The sequence below is a fragment of the Alexandromys fortis genome, unplaced genomic scaffold (genome assembly GCF_014885135.2).
Source record: "Alexandromys fortis isolate MF-2015 unplaced genomic scaffold, M_Fortis_MF-2015_v1.1 scaffold_9, whole genome shotgun sequence".
NCBI lineage: Eukaryota > Metazoa > Chordata > Mammalia > Rodentia > Cricetidae > Alexandromys > Alexandromys fortis.
In genome coordinates, this window is record NW_026067892.1 from 20,031,236 (window position 1) to 20,054,806 (window position 23,571).

Below are 23,571 nucleotides of genomic sequence, written 5' to 3' on the forward strand. Positions count from 1 at the left end.
GGAAGTGCCCGTAGGTGGCTGTGTGTGTTCTTTGGCTTTTTGTTCCTGCCCTCTTTTGTCAGACTATCCCCTGCTTGAAGAGGGTGACTTATTGTTCCTACTGTCAGAACCTTTGTAGGCACAGTAATGGCCTCATGTTTCTGGCCTCCCCGTGATCCTGAAGCCACAGTAAATTATGAGTAGAAATGGGGGTGAGTTCTTCCCACACCCTGCACTTGGAGCTTGACCCCACATAGTCACTGCTTGGAGCCCTATGTGCTGGGACCCCTTGTAAGCAGCACGTGTACCTCTACCCCAAAGTCCTCTCCTCTGTTGAGCCAAACAAGGTCACCAGGTCCCACACCACTCTCCCTGCCCCATCTGTCTGTCCTATCAAGTCTGTGCTTTAAAGTCATTAGAAAAGAAAGAGGGGCACAGAGAGGCAAAGACATCTCTCCATTAGCCCCAGTGTCCCCGTCCACCAGACATATCCAGGGAAGACCTGGAGAGACCCACAGTGCAGGCAGCTCACCACAAGCCAGCAGCATGGCTTCTGCAAGAACTACTTCTGGAGTTCAGGAAAGCCAGTCCTTCTGGGACACTCCCCTGGATAGAGGGACTGAAGGGGGAAATTGCTTCCCGCCAGAGGGTAGGGTATGGACACGCATTTCAGGGGGACATTCTTCTTTCTTCAGCCCTAGCAACATTGGGAAATCGTCTAGTGAACTACGGGTAGTGACATGGGGACAATAGGTGACACCTCATGGGTGCTTGAGAACAAGTTCCAAGTTTACCCGCCTGTCCTTTGAGTCCTCCTAGATCCTCTGAGGTGTCTATTATTGCTTGAGTCCTCCTAGATCACCATGAGCTGTGGTTATTGTTCCCATTTCAGATGGAAATACTGAGTCCAGATCATACAAGGTCACAGGACAAGGAGTAGAACTGGCTTTAAAACCAGCAGGTGGGTTCCGGGCACTGTCCCCAGCTCTGTATCCTGCATAGGTCTTCCCTAAACACACCTACCATGCCTGTGTCCCCCTACCCCCTTCCCTTATTCCCTTGTGGGAATCTGGGCTCCACCCCCAGGCTTCCTGCCAGGCCCCATTTCACCTCCCTATCTCCCTCACTGTCAAGTGCTCCAGCTAAGGCAATTAACTCACTGCTCCCCATTCAAATATTTGACCAATATCTGGAGACAGAGATTCCCAAGCAGATACTTCCAGACATTGATTGAAACGAGCAAACACCAGCACAGAATGAATTTCTCCTTCGACATCCACATTCTGCTGGCTGTGCAACCGCCCTAGGGCCCCTGAAGGGGCTGCTTTTGTCATGGAAACAGGCAGGCGGGATCCAATGACTCCATGGTCCAGCTACCTGGTCCTGCTGTCCCTCCTTCTGGGAGGGCATAAAGATCTCATACTCTAAAGGACCTGACCCGTGGCACACTCTAGAGCCCGGAAGCAGGAGCTAGAAGTGCCCTTTGTGATAATGGCACTGGTCAAGTGTTGTTTTAAAAGGCCTTGTGACTTGTCCCCCGGTGATGGTTTGATTCTTAAATGTCAGCAAGAGCCATTTAGTTGAGAATCACAGGACTGCTCGACAAATGAGGGTTTGAGGTACTGAGACTTATTGTCCGGGTGTGACTCAGTGATGCCTAAGAGACCTCACTGGATCCACAGTGTGGCCATCGGAAGTCCTCCCTGGGACCAGAGGAAGCTGAGGGTGGTAAGGGTCCTGGCAAGGACCTTGGGGCTTACACCGATGCTAACTCCCTAGCTGTGACTTACATGGTCCCCAGAGCTGATGGCCAGTGGCAGGGCTTGCAGACACATGGGGTGTGAAATGCCTCTGACTTGCGTGGTGAGCGGTTTATTCTCTTCTTGATTTCCTTCAGTTTCTATTTCTGTCAGTTCCGCTCCAGAGAAGGTCTGTCTGGGTGCTCATGTCTATAACACCTCTTAGCCTTGGTTCAGATCCCTCTAGAGCCAAGAGAGCAGAACAGACTGGGCCTTGGAAGATAACACATGCTCCTACAGGGGCCGCCATGGACCCCACGTCTTCCGGTCGCCTCTAGTGGGGTTGACCAGCTGGCTGTTTGTGGCACTTTCTTACATAGTCTTGTTCAGAGTAACTCTTGGAAGGGAAACACAGAGCCGAGGTAAAGAAAAATAATATAGTTGTACACAGGCCAGGCTGAGGCTAGGGGTGGGGGGACAGGATGACACACACTCAAAAGAGTGGGGCTTGGGAGATCAGCATATAAACATAGCCTTGGGCTCCCAGGCCCTTCATCATCTAGACACAAAGAAGGACTCATGGGGACTGTTGAGGGTCACATCTGTGCGTGTGACGTGCTTAGGACTGTGCCGGGTACAGAGCAAGTGCTAAGGGATACCAGCCCCATATGGGCAGGATCTTTGTCCAAAAGCCACTGTGGGATGTGGAGTGTTGGCCCTCCAGATGAGGCTGAGTGACAGAAGCTTAGGTGGCAAAGATGTCCCAGGAAGTGAGAGATGACTAAGGGAGAGACAGACCCACTGGGCTGCAGGTCAGGGAAGGAGAAGGCAAGGGGAAGCACCTTGAAGACCAGGAGCTGGAATTGTTCCCTTATCTAGCTGAACCCAGCAGAAGTTGGGGTGCTCAGAGAGATGGTGGGGGCCCTTGCTGAGAGGGTCTTACAGGCACCCAGAGGATGCTGTCTTCTTATTTGTATCTCCTGGGATTAGGAATGGGGAACCAAGTGTGTTTCCTCTCCCCCTTTCCATGTATGTATGTGAACCCAAAGGCCATGTTGAATGTCTTCCTCTGGCACACTCTACTTTATCCCAATCCCCAGGAATGGGGTCTCACTATGTAGCCTTGCACTCGTATCTGTCCTCCTGCCTCAACCTTTGAGTGCTGGGATTATAGGCACATGCTTCCGTGCTCAGTCCACACAGGGCATCTTAAAGATGGATGGCTGGGCCTGTGAGACAGAGAGGAGCTTGCAGAAGCTGACTCAGGTGTTAGCACGGGCACTTGACAGATGACATAGGTGGCGCCACAAATCAGCAGAGAAAGGGTGACTTGTTTGTGACTGGCGTCGGGGAAACTAGGTCCCTAACTGGAAAAAAAAAATAAAGCCAGATTTCCCAGCATTACACCATGTACCAAGGTGGACTCTGGATGGATTGAAGACCTCGGTGTGAAAGGAAAAATACAAAACTCATAAAAGAAAGCAGGGGAGTATATCTTCGTGACCTTGTGGCAGGAAAGAACTTGTTGGCACCCAAGCAGCATAGGCCCCAGAAGAAAAACGGGTGAACATCTAAGGCAGCCAATTCCGTAGGAATGTGTGAGCAAAGTCAACAGCAAGTGGCAGAAGGGAGAGGTTGGGGGGGGAGACGGTTTCTTCAGCAATTAAAGCCAACCAGGGACTCGTGGACGGAATACATGATGAATCCCCGTAAACCAGCAAAGCAAACTTGGGGGGAATCCATTAGGAAAGCGGGCAAACAATCTCCCTGGGGTGGGGAATCCCCATGACCTGTGGGAGCTCTGGAGAATCTGAGCTATTAGAACTACTAGAAATTAGCAATGTGCAAAAGGCGGCTCTAATGGCCTTCCTCAGTTCCGCAGTGACAAGGGGGCCAAGTCCTCCCTCTGTGGGTATTGCACAAGCCTGCAGACCAAGACAGCACTTTAAAGGTGGGAGCCTGTTTGCTGTTGGTCTGTAGGTTGTGAAGATGCTAGAAGGCCCTCAGTTAAGCAAAGTGGTTCCCATGCCCCCTCCCCACCCCCAATTCCATCCCTCTCCTTGGTAGGCCTGCAGTTGAAGACACTACTCAATTATATTTCGAATTCATTGGATTTTTTTTTTCAGAAATTGCTTCTCTTTCTTGTTAAAGAGGGACTAATATAATGTCCTCAGTTTTGCCTCTTGGCCTGTGAAGGCTAAGGGATTTCCTGTGGCATTTTACAGAGATGGTTTTCCAAGCCCTGTACTGAAGAATATTCCAAATTAGTAAGGAACCACATCCTAGTAAGTGGAAGCACATAAAATTGCTACTTTTGTAGGTCAGAAATGGCTGAATGTCAGCTCTTTCTTACGGTTTAACTTAATAGGTGTACCTACAGCAAAACAGATAAATATTTAAAACCAAGTGTTGAGTCATAAAAGAAATGGGAAGGGACAAGATATTTTATTCCTCTAAGATAGAAAAATAGAGGGAAATTATAAGTGATGGCATTTAGTGAGAATGCATGCATACTCAGAGCTGCATGTAGCGAGGTACTGGAACAGGTCTTACGGAGAGGGGCCATGTGTGAAGGGAAAACCCTCCAGGAATGTCTTTCCCAACATTTGACTTTGCGCCGGCTCCAGGCAAGTCACATAGTCCTCAGCACCCAGAGGAGGGAGACATTATCCCTATACCCACTTTACAGATGGGATAACCAAGCCTACAGTGCCTAAGTAACTTGCCCAAGGCCACTCTGCTTATAAATTTCAGAGCTAGGATTTAAATGTGGGCTACTGAGGAGCTGGGGAGATGGTTCAGCAGTTGAAGTGCTTTTCGTGCAAACATGAGGACCAGAGAGTTTAGACACCCCCCAAACTCATGCCAGTACCAGGCAGGCACAGAAACCCATCTGTAATTCTAGCCTCAGGAGGTGGAGACAGGCAATCCCCAGAAGAAACTGGCTAGAGAGACTAGCAAGCTCTGGGTTTGATTGAGAGACCCTAACTCGATGAATAAAGTAAGGGGAAGTAAGGATGAGTTTCAATGTCAGCCTTGGGCCTCCACATGAACACATGCACATACGCACGCACGCACACACACACACACACACAGAGAGAGAGAGAGAGAGAGAGAGAGAGAGAGAGAGAGAGAGAGAGAGAGAGAGAGAGAGAGAGAGAATATATATATAAATGAATGTAGGTTACTAGAGGTACAGCTTCAAATCATGGCTCGGAGGTCATCCTTCCATGAGAGCTCAGCAAATGGCTTCTGCAAACAGAAGGTGAAAAGCCCAGCTCAAAGGGGAGGAGGCATAGACAGAGCCTGGTGCCTAGAAGTGCTCTGTGAATTACCGCTTGCTAGTCCCCCCAAGTGAGCACACCTAGAGAAGGGGCAATTGTTCTGCTGCATGTCTCCAAAGTAGGGTGCTCAGAAGAGCAGGGGGAACCTTGCCATCCTTGTCACTCTGCCTGGCCCCTATGGTCCCCCTGCCTATGTCCCACACTCCTTGAGGACCTACCTCTCTTCACAGTCCCTTCTGCCAAGAGGCCTTCCCTGACCACCCAGCTTGTGTTGTCTGCTCAACTAATGTGAACAAACTGGAGTCCCCTTACTCCCCATTCTGTCCCCCACCAATGTGGCAGCCACTTCTCACTGACCTGTCACCACCCACCCATCCTGAATTAGAATAGTGCCATTTCTGTCATGGTCACCTAATGGCTGCATTGTCTTCCTTCCGGTCATGTGACCTGGAAACCCACAGTCCACTGGCTTTTGGGCCATGGACTGCTGAGACTCCCAAACATACTACTTCTGCACCCAGAGAGGAGGGGCTCATAGGAGTTTGACACCTGCCAGGGACCTTCACACGAATTGCCCATTCTTGAGCCAACATTGTGGGGTATCTGCCTTCCTACATCACTAATGATGCAGGGAGATGTGGGAGCTGTGGCAACCTGGTGATCCAGGCTGAGTGTGGTGCACACAACAATTGGCACCAAGCCTTCTGCTCCCATATCCAGGATCTTCCCACCATGTCCCCATCCCCCCAACCATCCCTAAGCCATGGGGACTGAACTCCTTAGTTTCAGCAACCATCCTCCAAGGCACGGTGAGTCAGGACTGTTAATTGAGCTCCACTGTCATCACTGAGCTGCCTCTGGGTGTCTGCAATGAATGCTGACTTTCCGTGGCCCTGAGGTGGGAGCCCTGGCCTAAGTAGACCCACATCCAATGTGAGCCCTGTGGGACGGAGGCGCCAATTTCTCTCTCGGTTATGATTAAGTCAGGCGGTCCCCACACAGGATGTCGTAAGAGCCCCTCCATGATGTTTCCTCTGCTTTCGTGTCATTGTGTGTATCTGTGTGTGCTCAGGATGTGAGGACAACTTTGTGTGTCCTGTTTCCTTTTTTCACCTTTGTGTGGGTCCCGGGGATTGAACTTGGGCCAGCAGGTTTATGTGGCCAGCACTTTTACCTGCTGAGTCATCTCGCAGGCCCTCCGTCTTATTTTTACAATGAGTACCAGAGTGTCTCGTCCCACAGATGAGGAGACTCAGATCAGAAAGATTCTGTACTAAACCAAGAGAAGACAACACCACAAAATCTAGGTCTCTAAGGGTCCCAAGCCTCTTTGTCTTTCTCAGGGCCTCCTGCCTTGTTGGAATGCCAGGCAGTCTTGCCTGTGCAGGCCTTGCCTGCGTTATTCCCATTTTACAGATATGACCCAGATAGCAAAAAACACAATACAAAACAAAAACCCCTCAAAGTCAGCTGTTTGATCAAGTGGTAGATACTGAGCTGGCTTCCAGACAGTCTCAGTTCTGCCCACTAACTGTGAACCTGGGCAGTGGGAGGGTTTCCACGGGAGGAGATGAGGGTAGGGTTGCCCTGGGTTAGCCCACAAAGCAAGCAGAAGGCCTAGGGTGGGCTAAGAAGGGTCATGTGAACTAGGTTGCCTGGCTATGCTGGGCAGGAAGGAACCAAGTAGGAAAAACCGGGCTTGCCCTACCCACTCCAGCCCTGTCTCTGAGCCATACAGAACTTCTTCCCAGGTTGGGGACTTTCGGTCGCTGAGGTCAGGTCTTTGTTTGAAGGACAGATAATTAATCCCACAAAGTAATCCCAGAACACTGGCAGATTTATGGAGATCGCCTCCGTCCTGGGAACACGGCCCAGTCATCTTTCATCTCCCGGCAAAACTAGTCACTTGCTGGAGCACAGGCACTGGACAGGGAGTTCATTTAGGGGAGTTCCCCTCGGCTGGGGAGATTGATCACAGGCTAGTGAGAGGCCTGGATGGTAGAGAAAGAAGCAGGCTTTGGGCTTCTCCTCTCCTCTGGGCGTCTCTTCTCCTCTAGCCCTTCTCTGTCCCACCACCAGCACTACCACCTGCACCCAGCCAGCCTCACACCCAGACCTCCCAAGAAGACACAGGCAGGAACATGGGCTGAGACGGCAGGGGAGCAGCTTGCGTCCTAGCTGGGCACTTCACTGATTCTTCTCTCCCCAGTCTTCACCTGTTCCGTCAGGGAAGCTGCAGGTCCTGATGGGAATGCCTAGAGCCCCAATGTAGTCTTAGACCTTTGCCAAAGATGGGGAAGAGGAGGGCATTGCCAGGGTTGATAATAACTGACCCTCCAAGCCCTAGGAAGAGGGGACACAGCACCAGGGACTAGTATAGTTGCCTCTGGTTTGTGGGTTCTATTACTGGCTTATTGGGCACTTTGGGACACTGTAGTCATTCTGTATAACACATAGACTTCTATGCAGTGTGTGTGTGTGTATGTGTGTGTGTCTTTCTGTCTGTCTGTCTGTCTGTCTGTCTGTATGTGTCTGTGTCTGTGGGCATGCCTATGTGTCTCTCTGTGTCTCTGTGTATATGTGTGTGTCTATGGGTATGTTTCTACATGTCTCTGTTTACAGGTATATGAGAGCATCCATGTAACCCTCACCAACTTAGTGGCCCAATCACATGGTGGATAAAGCTGGTTCCTTCCTGAGGCCCGCCCCCAATCCCTGGAAATTGAAGCCATAAGTCATCCTCCATCTTCCCCAGACTGAGATGTTATAGATGGCACTGTCTAGTTAAGGGCTGGCAGAACTGGAGCACATCCAGACAGAAGTCTGTGATGTGGTTGGAGAGCCCAGCTGCCTCACCTTCCAGCCTGGGCTGGGGTCATGTGGGCCCTGGCTCTGCCAAAGCTTCCTCTACAAGGCAGGGACAGACTTGGAATTTTCTGAGTACACTGTAGGTCTAAAGCGGTGGTTCTCAACTTGTGGGTAGCAACCCTTTTGGGGGTCTCATATCAGATATTCTGCATATCATATATTTACATAACAATTCATAACAGTAGCAAAATTACACTTATGAAGTAGCAATTGAATAATTTTGTAGTTGTCATGACATGAGGAACTATATTAAAGGGTCGCAGAGTAGGAAGGTTGAGAAACACCACTACTCTAAAGCTTACAAAGCTACCCCAAAGGTGCCACAGCAGTGACCTTTGAGCCCTTTTCTCTATGGGGGTGTCTTCCACAAAGCTTAGAAGGGGATGCTGTTAGGCCCCCAATGCAGAAGAGTTCCCAGAGTCCTCCTTCTAAGAGGTCAGGCCCTGCCGCCCACACCAAGAGAAGGAAGGAAGCTGAAGGCCCTGGAGTTGGGAAGGGTCCTAAGTTCTGCTCCATGTCGCTCCCTATCTGAAGCAGCCAGAGGCTTTGGGAAGACACTTTGCTATCCACTGCTGAGGCTCACCCCTGCCAGAAACAGAAAGATGGCCATGTACAGCCCAGTTCCCGCTTGCTCAGCAGAAGTTGCCTGCTGCCAGGGACGGGAGCATCTTGGGATGCCTGTCCCTCCCTGTCTAGCTGGGCTCATTCATCAAGCATTTCCCCAAATGTCTCCATGGCCTGGGGCACTGAGCCAGGGGCTGGGGACATCACGGGACTGTGACTTAGGGCCCTGTCTCCTAAGGCAAGACAAGGGCGATTTAGAACAGGGCTGTTAAGACAGGGTATCCCGCTGCCTGTTCACCCCATCTAGCCCCAGCCAAGGACCCCTGACCCTCCCTCATCACAGGACCAGGCCAGGTTCACAGGGTAGCTATTAAATATCCCGAGACGCCATCTTATGCACCACTGGTGACGTGTGGACCGTGCCACACTGGCTTCGGGTCCTCTTTATTCTTTTGTTCCTCAAGCAATGAAGTATGGCCAGGGTTAAAGGTCTGCTTTGTTCTTGTCTGTGTCCCCAGAGGCCTCTGGGGACTGCGGGGGAGCCCTTAATGATTACATAGCTCCAAAGATAAACCCCAACTTGAATGTGGAGCATGTCTCAGAGTCCCAGAAGAGTCACACACATGGGAATGGTGGCATGCTGGCATGCTGGCTTGTGTTTTGAGTCTTCAACTGTAGTAGTCAAAGATAAGGGCTTGCTTGGCATGCACGAAGCCCCAGCTTTGATCTCTAGCACCGTACAGAACAGGCACACCTGTGCCTGTGATCACGGCACGTGAGAGGCAGAGGCAGGAGGATCAGAAGCTCAAAGTCATCCTCAACTACAAATGAAGTTCAGGAACAGCATGGGCTCTGTGAGATCTTGTCTCAAGTAAAGATCAACTGTGATTTGGGCTAATCATACTAGGCCACGAGACAACTTTAAAATAAATGACCAGCGAACTGTCATGCTGGTTGAACTAGACAGAGGGTGAACGGGGCTTTGCTGTTCTTGTCTCTAGTCTCTGTGTGCGTAGCCCCCAAAGTTTCCAGGGAACTCATCCCTGATCTGGAATCCACACGTGTGACCTGTGGCTTCCGCCTCCAACCTGAGCTGTACTGAAGTCCATTCACGTGTGTCAAGATCTGCCTCGGCCTTACTGTGCAGCTATGGCTAAGTAACTACCCATCTCTGATCCAAGAAAACTCTGAAACGGATGGGCTCTAGGCTCCCATCTATGTTTGCCTCTTATGCTTGGCACACCTGACTTTGGTGCTCAGGGACCCTTCTAGAGTGGATTTGTGGGAGTGGCCTCTTGCAGCTTCAGGCCTCTCAACAATCTTCCCAGACCAGCAGTGTAGCCTTTGCAAAAGGAATTGTTGGCCTGTTCAGTTGGAAAGACATTGAATCCTAATGAACCACAACACCTTGCAGGTACTCAAGGCTCTGATAAGTCCTACAGTGGCAACTGCTGTCCACCATCCCCTAAAGCAGACCTTAGGACCTCTGCATGGATGGTTTCACTCAAGCTTCCCGGCATCAGTGTTTTGGGCAATCCCTGGCCTTTCTGCTTTGCAGGGGTTCCTCCCCAATGGACAAATCTTTTCCTTGTATGCTTGCTGATTCTGACTCATGGTCCTAAGAAGCCAAGACCTTTGGTGTCTCCCTGTTGCTCCTTGGATCTGAACTTACTTGATGTGTTATTTTTTTCCTCTGTCATTCTGAATCAGAAGCATCACTTTGATGTTAGGCTCTGAGTCACTGGCCAGACCCGACACCCTCATCGGAGAACAGGCCAGGCCCAAACTGTGTCTTCCTGGTGCAGATTTTCAATGTTTCTAAGATGCATCTCCAGGTAGGGTAGGGGAAGGCATATATGCTTTGCAGCCAAGATTGTGGGTTCAAATCTCAGCTCCCCCAGCAAACCATAGAACGTGGGTCCATTCCTTCTTCGGTGATTAAACATCATGGTATATCATTTCCTTTTTTTATCTGGAAGAAGTTAAAATGACGGTGAATGTTTGGTAAGCATATTCTCTGTGCTGGATGCTATGCTGCACGGGTCAGCTATACTACCCGTTCTGATCCCCTCATCTGCTCCCATAGATGAGAATAGGCCTTCCCTCCTCCACAGTCAAGGAAACTGGAGTCTGGACAGTGTAGGTCACTGCCCCATAGTCACACAGATGGGAAGCCGTGATGTTGAGATTTGAACCCTGGTCCCAGGTAGTACATTATCAGCCCTTTGCAGAAGACCAAATGCTTGTGAATGTGAGAATCCTCTGAAGGGGTTTCCTGGTTCTGGTGGGGTGTGCAGCATGAAGACAGGTCCTATAGATTCTTGGGTGATGCCTGAACCCACCACGATGGGTTAGAACCAGGAAAGTCCTGGGGGGGGGGCGCACCTAGTGCTCTGAGTACACCAGGATGGAAGCTGGGTGCCTGCCCGTGAACCTTCTATTAAAGCACAGATCCCTACAACAGGCATTTGAATACCCTGCTTGGGCTGGGGATATAACTGAGTCAGTAGATGGCTTGCTTGGCACACAGGACGCCTTGAGTTCGATCCCAGCACTGTGTAGACTTGTGATGGAGCCCACCTGTAGTCCAGCACCCTAGAGGTGGAGGCAGGAGAATGAGAAGTCCTGGGACATCCTTACTGCATAGGGCATTTGAAATCAGTCTGGGCTGGGTGAAAGTCTGAAGGGAGGGGGCGTGAGAGAGACTATGAATTTGCTGGATGAACCCTGCCATCAAAGAGCCCCATTTACAATAGGGGAGGGCCTTAAAGTCCAGAGAAGCCAAGTGTCTTCTAGCTGGTCACCAGCTAGCCCATGCACCCCAAGCAGACCTTTGTTCTCCCTTCAGGCTCCAAGCATAGCTCAGGCTGAGGGGACTCTGCTGTCCCTCGGAGATTCTCAAGGTTAGCTGGTGACCAGCCCTGCCAGCTGGTGGCCTGCATCTATGAAGATAACTGTTCCTGGGGCTAGCTCCATGAACCTCATCTGACCACATCTATTTCTGGGCTGCGGGGCCTGATGGAGCACAATTTGATTCATAAATTACCCAGCTCAAGGTGTGTGGATGGATTCTCCTTCTGCAGATTTGAAAGTCATTCCCCTCTAGAACTTGGAGCCTCGGGGGAGGAGGGAGAGGAGGACTATGTGGCCAGCAGGGCTGGCACACTCTTCCTTGGAAGGAAGACAATGGGAGGGCAGGGGTGGTGGTCTAGGTAAAGCAGGGAGCCATTTCTCTGTGCCTGCTCTGAACCCCAGCCACTCAGGGGACAAGTGTGGTACCAGCTTTAGTGGGCAAGTTAGAAAACTAAGACTCCCCAGTACCGCTTGCCCAGTAAGTATCACATGGTCACATGCCACACCTTCATATGCCAGAACTGCACGTGTGTGGTCATGGCAGTGGCCAACATTAGACTGTATGGCGGGCTCTGGAAATAAGACAGGAAGAGGAGGTGAGTGGTACAAACTACTTCATCCTGTAAGCCTCAGTGACCCCTTTAACTGTCATTGCAAGCCTCCCCACTCCCAGTCCACCCCACTGAACCAAAGTATAACTGATTCCTCTTGCCTGCCGTCTTTGACCAGCACATATCCAGTGTGGGTTCAGCACCTCACAGTTTGTGAAGTATCTTAGATCCTTTGTCACCAAACCCCCAAACAGTTCTGTGAATAGGGGTTTCATCCTTTCTCAAAGAGGAAACCAAGGCCCTGAGAGTCCACAAGTTGGAAGACCTGAACAGCATCCCAAGCTCACTCTTACCCAGACCTGAATGTACACCCCAAGTTCACTCATACCCAGACCGGAATGCAGACCCCAGGCTCACTCATAGCTAGACCCGAATGCAGATCCCAAACTCACTCATACCCAGTCCTGAACACAGACCCCAAGCTTGCTCATACCCAGTCCTGAACGCAGACTCCAAGCTCGCTCATACCCAGACCCTTGTGAGTGTGTCAGTCACTTTTAGACTAGTACCTGTCCTTCTGGGGGACGGAGGGGATCTTCTGCACCACATGATGGGTGTTCTGAGAAATACCCTCTTGGCCCTGTGCCTGTGCCTACACACACTGTGTGGTGGGTAGTCCCTGGCGCCCACACTCCCTCAGAAGCTCAGTCCCCAAGACCATTACCCTGGCTTTCCCACATCCCCCTTACAGACAAGAAGAGACATCAGAGGACTAGGGACAGGCTTCTGGGGGTGACAGACAGCATGGTCCCCCTCTAAAGCTTTTGTCATCTTGGGTATCTGCTCATGGCCCTCTTTGTTTTCTTAAGTGTCACTTCTCCTCCCACTCCTCTTCCCAATCATCCTCGCATCCCTCTTTCCCCTCGCAGGCCTGGGCAAGGCCTTTCAGATCATCAAAAACCCGTGCTGCTTATGCTGGACTTGAGATGGCTTTATCTGAGCAGTAAATCTCCCTAAGGCCAGACCTGTCCTGAGCACCACGCTGTGGGAGAATTATGAGGACCTGAGGCAGAAAATTCACAGCCTCTGGGGGGGGGATGACTCCCCCTATGGCCCCAGATGGGACCCCAGATGAAGGAGGTAGAGTTTTCTGCACCCCTGCACTGGGCTCAGAGGACAAGGGGGAGTCCAGAGGACCTGCAGCCCCCGCCTTTCTCCTCCCTGAACCCTCTCCGTGATTGGCAGGGACTGTCCCACACAGGACAAGCATCATCCTGACAGCCAGGAGAACTGTTTAAAATCCGAGACACCAGGTTCTAAGCCTGGCGTGTCCCTCCGTCAGCTTGTGTCTTTAAGGTGTCATCTCACCTGAATGGACCTCAGTCTCTTCATCCGACAGGGTGGGCCGCACGGGCCTGATGGGAGAAGGCTGAGGACCTAGTGGGACAGAACATGCTGTCCCAGGCAGAACACAGAACCCTGAGAGAGGGGATGAAAATACCTCCAGGGGGTGGTCCTGACTCCAGCTCTGCCGCTTGCTCACAGTGTGACTTCGGGAAATCATGTGATCTCTCTATGCCATGTGTGTGACAGTCACAATGAGGATGATGATGACAGGGAGTAGGGACGGTGACCGGCCACCATCTGGAGTGTCCATAAAATGTGACTGACAAGGATGAGTGAAGTACTTAGAACCTTGTCAAACACGTGTGGACCCGTGGAGCATTCTGTCCCTCACTAGTGGTCTTCCATCACTGTTCCCAGTTCCTGTCCCCATCCCTAGCAGCTTTCCCTTCTTCCATCTGGACATGCCTTGGGGGGACACTTTTTGCTACCTATTGCCACATACCTGGCATCCAAGGCTGCTGCCTGCTGGTGACAGATTCCTCTCCTCCCAGGACCCTCCACTCCTACCCTCCTATCTCCCTCCCCTCTCCTCTCACCTAGACCCGTCTCTGTCCCCCACCTCTTGCTGTGGGAAGTTCCTGTCTCCCAAACCCAACAAGGGTAGAGGTGGGGGCTCAGCAGGCCTAGGTCCCGCTTCCTCCCCATCACCTGGGAGTCACATCACTCAGTGATGGTGGAAGGGCCAGTGCAGGAGAGTCCCGGCCTTCAGCCTCAAATTCAGTGGCTATGCGATGACAAAGAGAATTCAGCTTGCAGAGTCACCCTCCTCTGACACCAGCATGGGTGCTGGAGGTACGCTCCATCAAGCAGCAGGAACTTTTCATCTGGAGGGACAATACATACTACATATTATGTAAAAATATGCCATTCCAAAGTATGAAATTCAGCGCTCTAGTTGCACTGAAGATGTGCACCGGTATCTCTGCCTAATGGCAGAACCTCGGGATTACCTTTAAAGGGACTCAAAATGACTCTCTTTTTAAAGCAAATGTCATTCGGATAAACTGAGGAAAGGTTAGAGTGATTCTAAAGCTAAGGTTCTGAAGCAGGGGGATTCCACCCCCCAGGGGCATTTGGTTATGTTTTGGTGACTTTGTCTCGTGAGGAAGGTGCTGTCTGGGGGACAGAGGACGGGACATCCCCCATGGCAGCTCAGCTGGTTCTGAAGTTCCAGCCACCACCTGCCATGAATGAGGGATATTAACACCTGTTGGGGGTCGTTCCTTTTCTGCTCATGTATTTTTTTTTAAACAAAAATGTTCTGCTGACCATGATGGGCCTGACTTTTCCTCCCGTCTTAAACCCTCTTGTCAAGTTATGTGAGTCTCTTCAGCCACTTTCAGTGCCTTGCTGAATTTTGTGTCTTGTTTGACCAGTCCCCTCTCCCTGGACACCTAGGTGGGATCACATTTTCATTCCTGTATATCCCACAACCTTTCTTGGGCCAGGTGTGCTATAGAGAATGACTGCGGATTCAGAGTCAGGCTGGGATACCCAGTGAAAACCTGTCCAAGAAAAAAAAAAAGGAAGCATTTATTGATTAGCTACGGTGTGTCAGCTGAGCCTTTAACTAGTCCCTGCCCTTCAGTGGTTACCTTCCTGTGAAAGAAAAAGTGAGAAGAAATCCACAAAGAGGAAAAAAGAGAAGGAAAAAAAAAAAGAGATCAATAAAGAAGCATTTCGGAAGCAATAGGAAGAAGACAGAATAGCTATGGGCTGTGGGAGGGGGGGTGATGGCCACTACACTGTGAAGTGACATTTGAGCTGGGACATAAATACACATAAGCCAACACCCCCCTCCCTGCTGCAAGACCTGCTGAGATCAGGATCCTACCCCAGGTGGCTTCAAGGAAGGCTCAGGAAACGAGGCCTCTCCCGCTCCCACCCAAGGACCCTTGGGAGGGGCAGCAAGATATCAGTTGGTCCCCTCCCAGCTGACAGCAGGGATAGCCCCCACCCCTGGTTGCCATATGTTAGTCTCGGAACTGTTGAATGCCACCCGGCCCATGTGCCGCCCAGGACTGCAGCCCCTTTTGTCAGCAGGCAGATGAATAGCAATTTTTAATTCATAAGCTATCTTGCCCAAAGCCCGTGTCTCAGAAGGACCTGCAGTTTTCATTATACGGTGATAAAATTCTATAGCAGCCAGAATGATAGGGCTCCAGTGAGCAGCAATGGGCCTGCAGGCCAAGGCTGCCTGGGGCCCAGCGGCTCAGCGGCTATGGTCACTCACATGGCTGCTTGGTGGCTCTACCTGACAGGACAGAGCATGAAAGAGACCCTTAGGAGACACCCCCAAACCCTTTCACCTCATGAGTAACAGCCATGCCTTTGGCCCCTTTGGTCATTTTGTTGTCCTGTTGATGGTTGCAAGTGAATCACACGTCACAACTTTTCTTTTTTCTATTCCAAGGCCCTGTCCAGGGCTAGATGCCAGGGATACCCCACTTTCTGAGCTTTGATCACCCCTTTCTCTGATCACTGCTGCAGGAGGAAGTCAACATCAGGCCAGCTAGCAAATGTGTACTGAGTACCTCTCTGGGGACCCCAGGAGATGAAACACCCCGGCCCAGGGAAGTGCCTGGACAGTTCCGAGCAGGCCAGCCAGACTGTCTGGGCTCTGGTTAGGAGGTGCAGTTCAGCTTCCATGGCAGGCAATGGTGGCTCTGGCGCTCCTGCTAGAGGGATGGAGACAGGGTGGGACCTTAGCCTTTCCTTTCATTCAGAGCAGAGGGCGTGAGTTGAAAGAGCTGGCGCAGGGGCTGTTGCCCAGCAGAGCAGACAAGGCAATTCTGAGTCATCAGCCTGTGTTCCCACACGCTCCATCAACTGCTCACGAAACTGCTTTCTACCCAGACCTGGCAGTGTGGGTCAAGATTCTGTAGACGAGATGAGGGACAGTGAGGGGCTGATGAGATTTGGCATGGGCATGCAGGTGCGGGGTGAAAAGTAAGTCACCAGCCTGTGACGAATGGGAAGAGGGGGGCGAGGGTACTCCCCTGGGCCAAGGGGGCTTACCCCAAATGAGTCGCTCCCCTTCTGTGCCTTTTCAAGCCCTCTCTATTCCTCCTCCCTGCAAGGTCCCTGCTCTGCTCCACGGTTCCCTCTAGTGGACACTCCACCTCTTGCCTGCCTTTCACACCTGGCTCTAGGGATCCCTCCTTCCCTGCCCATTTCCCTTTGATCTTAAACTCATTCTCTAGAGATAGCCAAAGACCCTCCCTATCCGTGACTTTGATGGATGCTCAGCTTAAAGAGTCCCTCTGCATAACCGCTGGTATCTTTCTCAGGGGCACCCCTTCTTGTCTCAGGGCACCTGGCACTGGAGGCTGGCTGTCTACCTATATCTTCCAACCATCACTGGAGTCTTTTTAGTATCACTGCATGTCCCCAGTAGGCCCACAGACACCATCCCTGCCAGTCCATAAGTCTCTAATACCCAATGTCTGTCACACCACCATGGTACTGGCAACCCTCTAATGCCAACCTTGGTCCTCTGACCCTATGGGCCACCTCTCACCATGGAGGATTTAAGCTAGAACTTTCAAAGAAGTAAGTTCTTTTTTTTTTAATCTAAGATTTTCTTTATTTTTTAACTGACAGCAATTACACATATTTTTGGTATACAGTGTGATGCTTTGCAACACATAAACCCTGTTGATAATCATCATCAAATCAGGGGAAATTAACATATATATCACCCTGAGCACTTACCTTCATGGTAGAAATATTCAACATTCTCTCCCCTGGCTCTTTTGAAATGCACAGCTGCATTTTTTTTAAAACTGTAGCCACCCTGTCGGGCAATAGGACACCACAGTATCCTTCCCAACATATAACTTTGTATCATTAGCCAGCCTTTCTCTGTGTTCCCTCTCCACAGCCTCCTCTGGTAATTCCTGTTCTGTGTCTGACTTGGAGACAGACTTTTCAAGGTCCCATAGACTGGGATCGTGCCGTGTGTGGCTTCCTATGCCTAACTTAGTTCACTTAATACAGCCACCCCTCCCCAGGTTCATGTATGCTATGGCCCCAGTAGAATTTTATCTTCTTATGGCTGCATAGTATTCCATTGTCTGTGCAGTCTTTTTGGTCTGCTCATCAGCAGAGGACACAGACTGATCCCATATCACAGCTGTTTTGGGCAATGCTGCTTTAGCTATGTGCAGGTCTTCTCTTGGACACACCAATCCCATCTCTTTCAGTAGCAGTAGCCTGCTAGGTCCTGTGGGGTTCTAGTTTTAGCTTGTAAAGGGCTCTTCACGCTGTTTTCCATTATGACTGTACTGGTCTATGCCCCCCAGCAGTGTGTGGGGGTTCTCTTTCTCTCCACTTTCTCGTCACCACGTGGTATCATGTCTTTTTGATAACCACCGTTCTAACTAGAGTGAGGTGGCAGCTGGCTATGGCCGGGCTCGGATTCCCTAGCTGTCAGAGGTGCTCGGTATTTTTCCATGTGCCTGTTGGACAGTTCTGTATCACCCTTTGAAAATGATCATGCTGGTCCTTTGCCTCCCAGGACTCCTGAATGACATCAGGGACCCCCTCACTCTGAATGATGATGACCTCTTTTGCTTTGCCATTGTCTTTGTCCCCTCATACGTGGCTGGGCACAAGGTGGGTGCAGTCTGTGTAGGGCTTATGTGAAAAGAGTCACACACATGAGCTGGGCTGGTTAGGTACATGGAGCAAGGCATTTCACACCAGAGCATGCTTCCTCTCACAAACAATGGGGTTCTCTTCATAGGGTGGCAGGGGTGGTCGCAGTGAAGGATGGGTAATGACAGTGAGGCCAGCTCAGTGTCTGGTGACAGACACATGTTCTTTGAGCCACTCTCACTGTTTAACACATTGGAGACCAAAGTCTGTGTCTCCTGGCCCCAGCTTTTTCCTCTGTGTGGAGAGGTGAGTCATGTCTTCTAAGATTTCCAAAGCTCTAAAGGGGTGGCTATCCCCCCAAAAGCCAGAGGGCCCCACAGTGATACAGTCTTCTCTTGTGATATTTAGACTGACAGTCACTAGAATCCAGATTCCTCAGGGTGCAGTTCGTCTCTCATCCCAGAGCCTCACCCATGCCAGGGGTACCCCTCACTTGGGACATATTGACAAGGGAGACAGCTTCCTTCCTGTTCTGCAGTGGGACTGAATGGGTGACCTGAGTCCTCTAGACCCCCGTGGGACTTGGATAAAAAGGTGTGTGTGTGTGTGTGTGTGTGTGTGTGTGTGTGTGTGTGTGTGCACGCGCGCGTGCAGAGCTCATAGTCCCTGGGAGCCAGTGATAGCTGGGACAGAGGCTAGAGCTGGGACGTGATGCCCTGTAGATCTGGAGGATATGGTCAAAGCCTCTTCCTCATAGCAACCAACCTGTCAACACATGCCTTAGATGTGAAATTTGCCATCAAGAGTGTGTCCCCATTGGGCAAACAGGGACAGGCAAAGGGCCCTACTGGATGGTGCCCAGTACTGAACAGGAATCACAGCAGTCATTTTAGTGCCGTATGGGCAGCTGGCATTTGTGGATGCTTCCAGTAGTCTGGGCAGTGTCTTAATTTATCATACCCCATAGCAACCCTCGGGTAGCTGGTCCCTCGGCAGGACCACTATTCTCTCCAGTATGGTAAGTCCCTGGAGTGCATGATGGCAACCTCCTCTAGTCTACCGCTTTTCCTCTAGAGCCCGAGCCCCTTGAGAGCTCCTCCTGTCAACAGTGTGATGGTACCATGAAGGACAGTCCTTGCTATAGACGGAAGGCAGAACTTCTTGCCGATGGTCCTGTACCTCGCCCATTGTCAGGGCTCAAGTATGGACTTGAAGGGGCTACCTGAATGAGCTAATTAATGAGCATGCCCTTGACCTTTCCTCCACAGGGCTCACTTCAAGTCAGTGCCCAAGCCCCTTAGCATCCTAGCAAGTGCTGCCGTTGCCATGGTGACGATGGCAGCAGCCAAGTGAGCGCCTCACTCAGGTGGCCTTGGCAGCTCGCTGGGTGTAGCTGGGTTTGCCTGCTGGTCCTGGGATCTTGGAAGATAATTGCACAGAGCTATAAAAAGTGTGTGCGTGGTGGAGGTGTGTTTGTGTGTGTGTTTGCGTGTGTGTATTGGGGAAGGTCCCCCAAGTTTATTTGGGTATACCCAGTTAGCAGTATTTGTCAGTAAACTTGTGGGGAAGGTGCTGAGGTTGGGGGAGGTGTGTCTTAGGTTCAGAAGGTAGTGTGACCATGAACGGAGAGGGGTAGGTACTGGATGAGGTGATTCATTTGAATGTACTGGATTCAGTAGCCCTATTTCCCCAACCTAAACTTTAAGCAAGCTATTCAGCGAGAGGCCTTCTTGGTTTCTGAATGATTTATGGTGAAATCTCACAAAGATCAAAATTGGATCACATTTAGTTAAACATTTCACAGGCTCCTTTATTGGAAAGAATAAATGGATATGAAAATCTGGGGTGATGGGATGCTGGCCATGGGGGCCTAGTGATGCCAGAGCCTGTGTGAGCTGTGCAGGAACAGGGGAGGGCCAGCCCCCTCCAAGAACCACGTAACCCTGTCTTCATCCCACCCCAGTCCTGTCTGGTCAGCTGTGCTAGGAGGACCTGGTTAAGACTGCTCCTCCCAGGACTATGCCCCTAACACAAAGCAGAAGCAAGCCAAGAAAGAATGAGTGCATACAGTACTATGGATGGATGGATGGATGGATGGATGGATGGATGGATGGATGGATGGATGGAGAGCATGTAGTCCTTTGAATGGATGAAGGGATGAATTAGTGATAACCTGAGGGTCAATGAATGAATGAAGGAAAATGGGAGCACACAGTCCCTCATTTCCTGTAGCAAACTCCTCTGCTACAGCCCCTGTCTTTGTCTCCTTATATGGTAGTCCTTTTTACACAAACATGTACACACCCATCAGTCTGCTCTGTCAGAGGAACCTTAGGCAGGGGCACGTGGGGATGCACGTGCAGAACTGAAGCCAGATCCAGATTCCAAAGCCACAGGCAGCCCAGAGGGATCCATAGTCCTACAGCGGCTGACAGAACTGGAGGGACTCCTGGCTGTCTGCATGAGCAGGCTGGGAACAACCCCAGTCCTGCAATCGTAAAGTTAGGAGGAGAAGCGATCTCACCTAGGACTTTCCATCCTTGGTTCCTTGGAGTGGGGATGGGAAAGGGCAGGAAGTGCTACCACATCCAGGGCCACTTTGGACTCCGTGTGTATTGAAAACTTAGGTATTCCTTGTTTCCCTCCATTAGAGTCAGGGACGGCCCATGCTCTCCCTGGTCCTGCCTGTACCCCATTGCCCTGCTCATAACAGCCTCAACCAAGCTGTTGTCCCAAGGCAACACATCTCTTCGTTTCATCCTCACAATGTAGATGCTGGTATTATCCCTGTTTATAGAAGGAAGCTGAGGCACCGAGGGGTTACGTAAGTGGTCCAGGACCGCACAGGGGGCACTGATGCTCCTCTTCCGAGCTGCTTTCTCTCTTCAGCCTTCTCATCTGTGAACAGTGTGGCCTGCTGTGCCCTCAGGAGCCTGGTTTGGGGAAGAGTGATACGTGCTCCCTCCCTCTTAGGCTGCAGCTTCATTCAGCCTGAATCCCTGGCTTGTAGACAGCTGAGCCCACAAAGCCAAGCTCAGGCCTGTCCACAGGATGGCCTGTCCTAGGGACTGCAAAATTGAGAGTGGATACAGCAGGTCTGTGAATAAATAGACCAACTGGTTAGTGAAGACCCCAGCCTGGCTGCAGGAGCATAAGGAGTGGATGGCAGTCCCCCAGGGCTGGCCCAGGTGGCCTTAGACACCCATACAGAACCTGCTACCAGAATGTGCCAACGTGTGCTGTCATAGTGGACAATTATGGAAAGTCCTCATCGCCTGGGAGTTCATAGCCTGGGCAGGCAAAGGAGAGGCACACAGAGAAGCCAGGAGAAGGGACCATTGCCTGTGGGGCAGAGAGAGCAGGCTGCACCATCAGCTGGAAGAGAAAGGGCAGGGAGGACCGCTTGGTAGGAAGGATGAGAGATGAGGGCAGAGAGGAGGCCAGGGAATGAGAGACCAGAGCAGGAAGGAGCACGTGCAGAGCCCAAGGAAGCCGAGGTGTTGGGGTGGGGGAAGGGTGTTACAGCGCAGAAGCACAGAAGCAGGAAGCCCAGTTGGCAGGGGAGGGATAGAGGCTTCGGGGCCTCGGCAGGAGGCCAGAGTTGTTCATGTATAATTTTCGTGAATAGTTTAAATAAGTGTCTCTAATTTAGTAAGTACTTAGAATATTTCTTAAAATTGAATTATGTTTTAACATATTCATCATTTAACAAAAAAAAAAGCAAACCCTCGTACCATTGCCATAAAAAGTCAGGATAGAATGAATAGACCAGAATAGAATAGAATAGAACCATAAAATGAGCACAAAATGGGGCAGTGAGATGGCTCAACGGGTAAAGGCTCTTGCCTGATGAGCCCGACTAGCTGTGTTCAGTCCCCAGAACCCGTGTAAAGACAGAAAGAACCGACTTCACAAACTTGTCCCCTGACCTCCACATGCACACCATGATGTGTGTGACTATACCCACAGACTGAATGATGATGATGAGAATAATAATAATAATAATAATAATAATAATAATAATAATAATAATAATAATAATTTTACATGAAAAATGATCACAAAAGAACCCAGCATGTCTACTTTGTCCTGCCTGGATTCTGCCCTCTTTGGAAGGCTCTGTTCGAAAGGAAAACGAGGCCTGACATGGCCCAGAGTGCTTGCCTAGCATGTGTGAGTCCTGTCTTTGATCCCCAGCACTGCTTATACCAGGTGCAGCACACCCCGTATTCCGGCACTTCAGATGTGGAAGCAGAAATCAAGGCCATCTTTGGCTACATAGGGAATTCAAGGTCAACCTAGGACACCTGAGACCTTGCCTCAAAAACATTTTTTTTAAAAAAAAGAAAAAATAATATTCAGTGTTATATTTGCCAGCACCGAAAGGAGACTTTTTGACTAGCTCAGAGAGGCAAGGTGGAGCCCCGGGAGGGTACTGTAATCTGTTTCTGATTCAAGGCTGTCTACCCTTGTCAGAGTCTACTGAATTTGACCCCCTGCAGAGGAGTGTATGCCTTGACTCTACACCTCTCTGCCAGCCTCTCATGGCTCTGGGATTCTGTCTTGCAGGAAATACCAACAGCATTTTTGCCCTGGACTACATCAGTGGGGCTCTCACCCTGAATGGCCTGCTGGACCGGGAGAATCCCCTGTACAGTCATGGCTTCATCCTTACAGTGAAGGTGAGAACCCTGGGCAGATACCACACCTTCTAGACAACTGTGGAGCCTGAGGCCATCCATGGCAGTTCAGAGGACAGTCTGGAGGGGACTGGAGAACAGTCCAAAGGGGACTGGGGTTGTAAATGCCAGGCTGCCCTGCACTTCACACACACTACAATGCCTGCACCAGCTGGAACGTCTATATCCCTTCTAGGGGTGATGCTACCCCAGCTTAGCCAACAGCAGGCTGTAGGAGAAGGGCTAGGAGCTTGGGGTCTCCACCTGGAAGCTGTGGAAAAGGTGCCAGCATTGTTGTCCCTTGCTGCTACCTGCCACTCATGGCCAGTTTTAATTGAAATCAATGGCTTGCTGAGCCGTTCCCTGGGAAGGCTGGGGAGTGGATCCTGGGGGGAGGGTACAAGGGCTGCCAAAAACCCAGGCATATAGCAGTGGCAGGAGGGACTAAGGTAGGCAAGAGGCCCTGAGAAAGATCTGCATGGAAGGGATGGGCACAGGCTGGCCTTGCCTGGACCCCCTTGGCCTTGAGAAGTCCTGAGGCAGCAATGGGCCTCTTGACTCTCATGGTTCACCAGCTCCTTCCCCTCTCCTGGGTACAGGGATGAGTCTGCCATGGGGAAATGGAAACAGTGTCCCTCACATATTCCTAGCTACACATACACCCCGACCCCAGGCCTTCTTCATATTTTGCTTCATTCCAAGGAGTTCAGGGGAAGAGAAAGAGGAAGAAAGCCCACCCCTTCACCCAGGTCCACCTGCATCTCACTTGGGGCCCCAGAGTTCAGGGTTCGCACCTTTAACACAATGTTAGCTGAACGTGCCAGTTGGCCTGGACACTTTTATCTCTGGGCCTGGTGGCAGATGCTACCCAGCTCTCTCTCAGAGTGTCTGGGATCAGAACTAGGAAATGGTGCTTTGAGACCTGGGGCTGTGGACTTCCAGACATCTAGATCCTTCCTGCATCTCACTCAGAACTTCTCAGACCTGGTGATGTTAGGACCACAGCAGCGACTCAGTCAGTCTCCATCTGTGGGTATTACAAAGCAGA

The 23,571-nt window shown here is 50.9% G+C and overlaps 1 protein-coding gene across 1 annotated transcript in view; it reads left to right on the forward strand.

Moving 5' to 3' along the window:
- The window catches only part of LOC126498958 (cadherin-23-like), a 255,620-nt gene that overhangs the window by 156,398 nt on the left and 75,651 nt on the right, over positions 1-23,571 (forward strand). Inside the window, exon 10 of the mRNA XM_050137954.1 lies at positions 22,414-22,526. Within this exon, the coding sequence (XP_049993911.1) occupies positions 22,414-22,526 (113 nt within the window). The remainder of the gene's footprint in view (positions 1-22,413; positions 22,527-23,571) is intronic.